Source organism: Panicum hallii, chromosome 2, assembly GCF_002211085.1.
Source record: "Panicum hallii strain FIL2 chromosome 2, PHallii_v3.1, whole genome shotgun sequence".
Lineage (NCBI taxonomy): Eukaryota > Viridiplantae > Streptophyta > Magnoliopsida > Poales > Poaceae > Panicum > Panicum hallii.
Genome location: NC_038043.1, coordinates 41,202,627 through 41,213,505, shown reverse-complemented (window position 1 = coordinate 41,213,505; position 10,879 = coordinate 41,202,627). Strand labels below are relative to the sequence as shown.

The window sequence follows — 10,879 nt, the reverse complement described above, 5'->3', positions numbered from 1 at the left end:
CCCCGCGCGCGACACGGCGCGCCGGCGCCTCGACACGCGTCCCGCGCGGCCGCCGCGCGTGTCGAGCGCCCGCGCGCCCCACATACGCGTGTGTGTGTGTGCTGGGCGCTGGCTGGCCCGGCCTGGGCAGGCAGGCAGGCAGGCAGGGCCGGAGCGGCCGCCGCCGCGATCGCGCGCGCGCGCCCAAAGCGGCCGGCCGGGGCTGGCGGTGGTGACGCCCCCCTGCATGCCGCTACGTGCGCGCGTCGAGGCGGGGTGCCGGCCGGCCGGCGCCGTTCGCGCGCGCGCGCGACGTCACCGGGCGCCTAGCGGCACTAGCACAGGCTGCAGGGCATGGGTCAAACGTAACGGGGGTCGGCGGGAGGAGGACTCCCGAGCAGCTGGAGGGTGTCAGTGTTAGTGGGAGGGCGCCGCTCGCTGCTAGCACGTCGAACGGAATCTATGTTCGGCCGCGATCTGGGCGCAGCCGCAGCAGGCCGCCTCCATGCCCGGATGGAACCGTGGTTTTCTTATGCCCAGGCGCAGCCGGGGAGGGAAGAGGAATATACCATTTGGAAGGTGTCGCGCAGCGGGCGGGCATCGGAGACCGGGTACGGAGTCGAAGAATAGGACCCGGCCGGCCGGCTTGCTTTGCGATCGCTTTCGAGGAACAGCAGGCAGCATGCAGGCTCCACGTACGTAGACGACGTAGCTGACTGCAGATTTCGTTTCTAGCTGGTTTGGACTTTGGAGGGGAATTGAATGCAGGATAGATATGATTCGTGTTCAAATTCAAATATGGCGGTTGGCTTGACGTACGCTAGAGTAAACCGGCAATGCGATTCAAAGCTGGATTAAATTAAATTCAGCAAGCCTCATACATTTCAAAGTCCAAATGCTGAGCATGATTGACAAAGTTTTAGGCGATGTGACGCGAATTTGTCCGGCCATGCATCGAGCGATCGAGTCCGCGTCAGTATAATGCGATTGCAACAGGGGGCGAAATTCCAATAGAGTAAAGATGAAAAGCGCCATGATCATCTGATCTAATTTCTTTTTTGCTCACTGCTCTTAGCAGTACTATTCCCTCCAGTTTCACAATGCTTGTCATTTCAGACAAGGATCCCGTCAAACTTCTGAAACTTTGACTACTACAAATAGCTTCCAAATTAGTTTGAGAAAAACGCAAGTCACATTTGTAGAGTTGCCTTGAATATGCATGCTGGCTGCAACTGAACAACAAACTTGCTCTATCAGCTGCAGCCAGATCTTGTCCAAACCGAGTATTTATTTATAGACCGGAGGCAGCAGTGGCATATATGATCTGCTAATCACGGACACTTACCTGATCAGGTGCTCCACTTGCTAGTTCTGAGACGAGCTTAGCCCTACTGTACTGTTCGAGTAGCTTAGCGTGCTGTGTGCTTGTTTATGTGCCCTACATACTACTGCATACTGTTCGCGTAGTTTAGTGAGTTCGTGTATGCGACCATAAGTGTGTAACGATACGTATTTCATTCCATTGTTCTGTTGAGACGCGCTCGCTACGTCATGATGCATATAGCTGTAGTGCTAGCTAGCCGTCACTATCATCTAAAAATGCCTACGCAGGTGGTGGTGAATTGAAAACGACAGTGCCCAAGTTAGGCGACGACCAGCGGTTGGCTCTGTTGCACGTACAATTTCTCGCGCTCTTCACCAGCTAGCTAGTATAGCTGCACACCACATATACAATGTGGCATAGAAAAGTGTCCCACCAACTTAACGTAAAATCACATGCGTGATTCGCCGATCCGAACCGCCGGTGCAAGTTGCCAAGTTGTAAGCGCGGCGGGCACCGGGCTGGCGGCCGGCCGGTGCATGCGAACTCGAGAGCTGGCGGGAGGAGTAGGCCGGAGGGAGGGAGGGAGGGAGGGAGGGAGGGAGGAGAAGCGGTCGCACGGGTGCGACGCGGCAGGCGAGGGGGCCAGCGCAGCCGGGCGCGTGGCCGGGGCGGCCGCCACGTCGCGCTCGTGGGGGCCACGTGTTGCGGCGCGGGCCCGGGGCCCGGAGGATGTGGCGGCCGCGGGCGCCGGGCGCGTGCGAGGTGTCCCCCGCGGCGTGCGTGGCGCGTGCATGCTCCCCTGCATGGCCCCGCCTCCCACGTACGCACGCGCGGCCCTGCCCTGCCCTGCCCTGCCCTGCCGTTCTTCGGTTTCGCAAGCCATTCGCGCGCGCGCGCTCCCCTCTAGTCTCAAGGACTGCTGAAACAGAGAGCGAGCGTGACATCGCCGCAGGTCTCGGCAGGTCTTATTTAAGAGTGGCCGCAACCGTGCCTTCTCCCTCGTACTCCCACCGATCTCTCTCTAACCTCCTTTACTTCTCTCCTTCGTCTCTGTCTCTCTGACACCCTTCTCTCTCTCTCTCTCTCGAGTCTCAGCTAGCGAGGACGAACAGCTAGCTAGCGTCTGCTGCTTCGAAGAAGGACCTCCCGATCGTGGGTAAGCACTAGAGCAGTGCACCACCACTGCTTCTCTCAAATCATCGCCTACAATCTTCTTAAATCATCAACCACCATGCAAGTACCTGTCCGATCGAGACGTGGTCAAGGCGTGCCTAGCTGATGATGCCATGGCGCGAAATATCTGAGAAAATATCTTAGGCGACGAGCTCGTTGGATTATACGACGTGCGGAACTGGTCGTGCGTGCGTGCATGGCACTTCGTCTAGAGCAAGCAGACGATGCCGCCTCGTGTTATTTAATCGATCGAGACGTCTGCATGTTCTAACGTGTGGTCTGCATGTTCCCTGCTTCGAGCAGCATTGCCGACCCCGGAGATGGCGTCCCGGGAGGGAGGAGGAGGCGGCGCGGCGGCGGCGGCGGGCCGGCCGGCGCTGCGGGTGGGGCGGACGCGGGAGTACCGGACGGGCATGGACACAGAGCTGCTGTCCGTCGACGGCGCCGCGGCGGTCAGCCTCTTCGTGCTCTGCGGCGACCGTTTCGAGGCCGCGCAGCTCTTCCGCTCGGGGCCCCTGTCCCTGCGCATGCTCCGCGTCGAGGGCCACCCGGTGTCTATGGCGTCCTGCACGGTCGCCGACCACCAGTGGATGCTCGCGCGCGACGCGCTCGTGGCGCGGGTCGACGCGCGCGCCTTCGTCTTCGAGCTGCCAGGATTCTTCTACGCCGCCGTCGTGCCGCCCGACTCCGCCGCCGCGGACCGCAAGTGCGCCACCATGGCGGAGATCTTCTCGCGCTTCTGCTTCTACCACGACCTCACCAAGCCAGACGGTACGACCGCGACCGAATGCGTATCCACCACCTCCGCATCGTACCATGGATGCATCTGCTGACAGATTTACGTGCGCGCTCGGTGTTTCTTTCGTCCAGGTGACGACGACGACGACGAAGCTGGTGAGGTCGACCAGAACCCGTGGGCCCGTGCCCACGCCCGGATACACCGCATCAGGCGGCACGGCTCGCCGCCCGGACACGCCGCCGCCGACGCGCCGCCCGACCGCGCCAGGCAGATGGAGCGCGCCGTCCGCACGTCCGCGGTCGTCAAGCTGCTCACCCGCTCCCTCCTCGCCGGGGTGCTCCAGCCCGCCCGCCACCTGACCATCGCCGTGGGCGGCGGCGGGAGCGCCAATGCCGGCACGAGCAGCGCGCGCGCCGCGGCCGCGGCGCTGCCGAGCAAGTCGGTCGTGTCCGACCTCCTCGACGCCATCGAGACGAACCGGGCCGCGCCCCGCCGCGACGCACGCCGCAGGTCCGGCGGGGGCGGCCTAGTCGGGTGGTGGAGCCTCAACGTGGAGGGCATAATGCTGCTGCTGAGGGTCGTGCAGGCAGTCCGGGGGAGGAAGCATCTGGCGGCACCGGCCGCGGGGGAGAAGAGGCCGCGCGACGAGGGATCCGGCCGCGACGGCATGAGGGGCGGGGTCATTGGAGGCGGCGGAGGTGGCGCGGCGGCGTTCGGCGGCGCGGCGGCGCGGCGCTGGTGCGGTGGGAGGCCGAGGAAGCTGGGTAGCACCGTTGGCGCCTGCGGGAGCTCTTGAGGCTGCGTGTCGGTCGTTCCCGAAGGGGAACCGAGATTAATTAGCAAGACAAATAGTAATTAGCCAGGTTGGTTTAGGATAATTAGAGAAGGGCTTGACTTGTTAATCTGCTATCTTTGTTTGCATCAAATAGATGCCTGTTTGATGATCGGTACCGGTATGTTCTAATATTCTAATAATTATATTATTCATGAGCTGCTTTATTTTCCTACTTAGTTTTCAGTTTCGTATCTTCCAGGATACTTTCACCTTTGTTTGAATGCATCACTCGCTCACTTTTATTAAACATAGTACAGGATTTAGATCCGTACATATCGGTACGTATCATTTATCATTGAAAGCTACAGAGACGAGCATCTCACGTTGAGTCTCAAGGACTCTTTTAAGAGATTCTAAACCGAGATCGATACGTTTCTACCAAGAAACAAAAAGTGCATCTTGCTGCACGCCAGCAGTTTCACGTAGTATTTGTGACGATGCGCACAGAGAGAGAGAGAGAGAGAGAGAGAGAGAGAGAGAGAGAGAGAGAGAGCGAGAGAGAGCGAGGAGAGAGAGAGGAAATGGTGTTTTTCGGTGAAGCAACCCTCTCATAAGCTAATATTAGATTATAGTACAATTCCGTTGCCATGAGATGATGCACGGCATTTTTTTTAGCTGTGATTTTGCCAGGATTATTTGGCTTACTGTAGACCCTCCCCTATGGTACGATACTCTTGACTTGCTACCTGAAAGATGGAGTACAGAATACTACTACATGTATCCTCCTCCCATCCTCGGTCTCCCGATGACCTTGTACAGAACACTTTCACAAAAACACGGCTTGAAAGCCCATAATAACTGACGTTTTAACACAAAAGGATGGTGCGTGAAATAGGTACAACTAGATCTCTCCTCCTCCCATGCATTCTCGGTCTCTGATGACACGAATAATATAGTTCATATAGAAAGCCAGCAATGACTCCGTCCAACAGTAAAAGGTGAGGCATGAAAAGGTGCAATGTGCAACTAAAGCTGACATGCATACAGCAAATATCTTTATTAGTTTCGGAGACGATGAAAATACCATCAACCTCAATCCAGCAACTAGAACCAGTAAAGGAGAACATCACAGGATCTTTCTCTGAAGAATCAAGACATGCCGACAAGTCAGTAGAGAACAAAGGTGCTTCACGAATGCCTCAATGGTACTAGATGACCAAGACCCACACCAAGGTTAGCAGGTCTAGGAATCTACATCGTCACCACACGGCATAACAACCCAACATCCACACGCGGGCCATTTTTTCACATATACCTCAAATAATGTGCTACAGGGGGAGGCAAAGGCTCTAAGACGTCTTGCTGCACAAATTGCATGATGCATAGCACTACCAAATGATATTCCTAATAGAACTGCTGAAACTCTTAACTTCCCTATAAGTAAGATCAGTAGGAACAACGATAGGATTGCTCGAAGATAGGCTTGCCTCTCAAGCAAGAGCACAACTCAGTGCTCAGCAAGTGTTGGTTTCTCATGGTTTCAGTTGCCCTATCCTATAGGCACTGACAAATGTATCGTGGCATCAAACCAATCTCGTCTCTGTACTTTGTCGTTAGATTTATTGAAGGTTCTTATAAAACATTGTTTTTCTGTGCAGTGTGCACATATTAAGGGATTGTATACTACGAACAATTTAAACGACAACTCATTGCAGGGGTTATTCGATAAGTTGTCTTAGTATTACGTAGAAATGCAAGAGATCATCTATAAATTCGTCTAAAAGAGGTCTACTGCCCTTGCTAGCTATTCTCTTCTCATGGATATTATGTTTCATGTTAACTACCTATGGTTCTGTATTCTTGAAACTTGCTGTAACCGTAGTGACTTTCTTAAGTGCATACAAAGTGTGATAAATAAGCCTTAGTTCAAGGCGAAGCGAGGAGCACTTTCGGTGATTCCTGGACATGTCCAGTCCTATGTTCTTTTCAATATTTATATTTTATATAGGATATCGTGTGATTTGAAAAAAGTTTTATCAAGTATATTTTGATTATGATTTGAAAGTCTTCCATGTACACTCTGACCTTTACTTTGACTATTGAATTTTCTTACAATAAATCATTAATTGCTATAAAATATTTTTGGAAGTATACTTTGACTATAAATTTTCCATACAATATAATCCAGTGTTATAAAATTGATATTATATTAGAGGATTGATAAAACTTTCATGCACTAGGCATATATATAATGTATGCAATTTGACTGGTTGTTATTCAAATTTATGAAGTTTGTTTCTCTCTAATATTGTCTACATAAAATTAAAAGAATTTTGGGGGGGGGGAGGGGGGGTACTCTTCAATACAATAGGAACTAATGTGATAGATATGTTTTTAAATAGAGATGAAAAAATGCTAATTTGCGATTATTTGCAGAAAATATATTCTAGGCGACATCATGCGTAGATGACACTATTTTCTTCTAATCATCATTCTCAAAACCGAGCAGAACCTTTCTGAGAACATCTACAATTTTCCTTTCAATAACACATAAACTATTTCTAGTACGTAGTTCAATAATATTTCAAAATGTGCTAACAAATTAACTTAGTTCAATATTTCATAAAAGTTCAACATGAATATGAAAATTTCCTATATGTTTTACTAGAAAAGATTCAACATTTACTCACTGTCAATGTTTGAAAAAGAAGCTGCCGTCATAGTTTACTCATGATTTTGAACCTTTTAAGATTATATGTAGATTGGACCTACCAAAGTAGTTTCAGTGGGTTAGACGGACAAAGTGGATTGGTGAGGGTAGTAAAATGGATCATTTTTCAAACTATTAAAATTGCTGGCCACTAATTCTCTGCGTGCCATTGAAAACAAAAATCTGGATTCTTGATTTCCCATACCTCTTCCATGCTACTGATTGATGTGGGCATGACACGCGCGGATACGACTATTCAGGAAGAACTTGCGTTGACCTCATTCTTTTGCACTTTTAGTAATTTTGAGAAAATTATTATAATTGGAACAATAAATAAGCCCAAGAAGTGTTTGGAGAGAGGCATGGAGGGGGAGAATACCAGCAAAGGCGTCCAAGCCAAGTTGGAGGCTCACAACGTATCAAATTCGACTCCAACTCGGAGTCCTGGACCTGGCCGCCATAAAAACGATGCCAAGGTTGCATACCGAGTCCAAATTCAATGTTCTACATATGTATGGAAAGATAAGGAGATAAGATTTCCAATGCCACTGGTCCCACGTCATTATCAGGTCCGAGTCAATGGGAATTGTCAAAATAACTGGACGTCCAGAATTTATCAGGGTGCTGCGCCGTCTTTTTTGGGCCGTTGGCCCGTGTATCATATTGGAGCTCATCAGAGGTGCGTCCAGGGATTTTGCACGCCCCTAAGCACTTTATATTCAGTAGAATCGCCCAAGTGAGGGTTTAGATTTTGCTTAGATTAATCTGTCAATAACAGTTTCGCCGTTTTTCGATTTGTAAGACCTCAATTTGAGTGCTTAATCTGTTTTTAGCAATCTTATTGCGTATCTTTCTTGTTCTTGTTTGTGTTCTTTGATTCGTAGGCAAGGATTAGCTTTCGTGACGAGGTGAACCAGGCTGTGCGATGTTGATAATCAAGAGACAACGTGGTGCTTCGATTGCAGGCTCGGATTTTGTTGATTGCAAACTGGATCGTTTGTGTCGGATTGTTGACAAATTGATAGTTATCCTTCTGAAGGAAGATCGGGTACCCTCGCGTTCCCATCACTGATTTTATTTTGTTTCTCTATTTATACCACTGCCATCCAATTAGAGTTAACTAGAAAAAAAAGACCAGCTTACCCCTCACGTGTTCTTTATCACATCTCGTTTCTTTATCCTTGAAACTCCAAATTTGAAGGTGTTTGGAGTTCAAAGTGCCCAAGTCCTATAAAGAAGTCTCATAAGTGGAGAGTTTTAGTTGATTAATACTTTTGAAATATATAGGCGAGTCAGTGAGCTAAGGGTCCACTTGGACATCACGTCAAAGGAACATTGACGAGTGATGTTTTGTACAGATGCAGGGCTGCAGCTTGGCATAGCGGATACATGGGTTGGAAATGACGTTCATCGACAAAGATGCACTTTGACAATGAGGTTTAGGTGCTAATTATTGCGGCATTCCATGTGTACAAGTGTTTTGGCCTTGTAATTTGGGATGCAACATCCTGTCTATATAATTAATATAGGCCAACCTGCCTTCGGCCAAAAAAAAAAGAGTAGGAACTCCTAGTTTTTTTAAAGAAGAGTGCAGTAAAGCATCCATTACTTATTAGGGATTCATTGTATATATCCACGATTTGCTTAATAGAGATAGGCTATTAGGCTTTGAATCATGTGTCGCCTCAAAATTTAGGCTGACAAGCACCCATGGAGGACGAGATGAGTAATAAAAAGACTCCCTGGGGTGCATAAATCCAAAAGTGCCACTTTAATTTTGTGACTGGATAGATAAAATTATTTTGCCAAAAAGATGGATATAGTATGCACTACTTTCCCAACCAAAGCACAATTGACAGTAGCGAGTCCGATCCACCATCATCAATCAGATAACCAAGATGATAGTAATTGCTACACTGCACGTGGCGGTGAGACGTTGAATAGCCCGTTTAACTGAAAGGGGAGACCCGCCTTGAGCTCCTGGAGGCAGGATCTCAGCAGTTGCAGAAATGAAGCAACTCGATCTACACCGAGCTCTGAAGATGACCAAAGCTGCTAGCCAATCCGATCGAATTCCAGCGCCCACCCCCATCTTCCGAGATGACACCGGCCGACATGATTGCATGGCCATCCTCCCCATCTCCGACGTGGAATCCAACTCGATCCCCGCCCCCCGCCGCGCGCGCCTCGTCATCATCACCACGCGCTCACGGATACACAGATTCCTCTTTGCTAGCTACCCCGCGGCGGGTGACGACGGCTTCCCCAATCGGATGGCGCGTGCTCCGATCTCCACTACTGCCACAGCAGCTAGCTAGTGTGGAGGTGGCTCCGATCCCTTTCGCGGCTTGCTCGCATCGGCTCCAAAGCGGCCCGCAAAGCGCGCGCACAAGAGCATTATCCTCAAATGGTAAGAGTGCGTGCGCGCGCGTCGCTGTTGGCATCATGCGTCATCCAAGATTCCATCCTCCTCCATCGCCCTGCTGATCGTTGGTGGCTTCGTCTTTTGATGTGGTGCTGGCCAATGGTGCTGCAAAGCTGGGCTGCCTCACCATCAGGCTCAGCTTTGGGATCAAATCAGTAAACAGCCGCGAATTAAAAGATCGGCTTATTCTTAATCCCACGGGTGGGGTGATGAAAGAGACCTGGCGTTGGGGGAATCGCGCGTATGTTTATCGGAATTTTCTCTAGTGCCACTGATATTTTTGATATGTAGTAGGACAGGACGTAGGGCAGCTCTGATAATTGCATCCAGATTTGCCGGACCCAGGTTATCGATCAGTGGTGCTGGTTGTGACTTGCTTTCTTCACACAGATCACAGTTAGTAGTTAAGTGCAGCTGAGACTATAGTCTGGTAGTACTGGTACCTCTCTTTCTCTAGTTAATTACTTTTGGACCTTTGCTTAAGAAAGAGGAACATAGATCCTTTTTGGATCCCTTCTAGATAGCACGCAGTTCGCTTTTCATTCGTTGGCAAATATCATGGCTAGCTAATGATTGTTGCTTGGGCTGTAGCTTAGTGTCGTTAGGAAGAACAGCCAGACTGAATCATGGTAATGCACACCATTGGCTTTGGCTATTATTGCACAATCTTTGCTGAGTTCGTCCCTCCATCACCCCGCTGTGGACGGTGCGGTGCACAGTGCAAAAGTTCAGAGGGGTTTTGGCATCCAAGAAACTGTACTGCCGAGGTACGAGGTTCCTGAGCATGATGCGGGGCCGGGAGCCTTCATGTGGGAATTATTTGCAGTTGCAGGCGGGTGGAGGCGAGGCCTTATTTTGTCGATCTCGTGATTTGGGTAGGTAGAGACCAGTGCTTGCATATGTCTCCAAGGACTGAAGAGTCCCGTCAAAATGATTCAGCCGCAGCTACTTCTGATTGAACGGACTGAAAAACATTTGGAAATGGTGCTACAGCCTGCAGGTTCGGTGAACTCCACTACCTAGTTGTCTGCAAATGCATGGTGTTTCTTTTTTCTTCTTCTTTTTGTTAGGACGAAGCAACGATGATAATGACTGAAGTTTCATCCTGTTGATAGATGCAAACAAATTAGCAGTCAGCGAACTGAACAGACCGTTCCTGCAGTGACCATCGTACACGATGAAGCTTCACCAGCGCGCACACAATAACTGGACAAAGCCCGATGGCGCTTCAGGGGACCATGACGGATAATGGCAAGAAGACAGAAACGAGTGCACGTTGGATCCATCAGAAAAAGGAAGGGCTGCAGTGTTCCGGCCATGTGAGCAAGGTACTAGCTGTCCTTACAACAAGGCCAATTATGTAATTTGGCGGATCGGTGCCAATGCAATTAGCCATGCACAAACAAATATTTTTCTTGGACGCCTAAGCAGCAGGTGACTCGATCATCTGGATGCAAGCAACATATATAACAATCCTACTTCTATGCAGGTACATGCACATGGTTGTTAGAATCTCTCAATCCTATCGGGCGATTCCGTGGAATGATTTAACATCTAAGATAACCGAGCCAGTTCTGATCGATCTATGGTTCTTATTAGAAAAACTTAGGATCGATTGTAAGAACGATTTGTGATCTTATTATATTAACTTTGTACTAGATTCAGAACATGCAAGTTTAATAACTTAAGCATGCACGCATCATAGGCCACATTGGCATTCAGAGAAACTGATCAAGGAATTGGAACGAGAGACA

At 49.8% G+C, this 10,879-nt stretch overlaps 1 protein-coding gene across 1 annotated transcript; it reads left to right on the top strand.

Moving 5' to 3' along the window:
* The first annotated feature begins 2,796 nt into the window (after positions 1 to 2,796).
* Positions 2,797 to 4,011, top strand: LOC112879306. The gene is made up of 2 exons (XM_025943529.1): positions 2,797 to 3,247; positions 3,347 to 4,011. The coding sequence occupies exons 1-2, from the start codon at positions 2,797 to 2,799 to the stop codon at positions 4,009 to 4,011; spliced, it is 1,116 nt and encodes a 371-aa protein (XP_025799314.1).
* Positions 4,012 to 10,879: the final 6,868 nt, after the last annotated feature.

Bases quoted from the DNA above. Each gene is read 5' to 3' on its own strand.
- LOC112879306 (XM_025943529.1), top strand. From the start codon at position 2,797: ATGGCGTCCCGGGAGGGAGGAGGAGGCGGCGCGGCGGCGGCGGCGGGC. The intron at 3,248-3,346 runs GTACGACCGCGA...TCTTTCGTCCAG, and splicing joins CGACCTCACCAAGCCAGACG to GTGACGACGACGACGACGAA.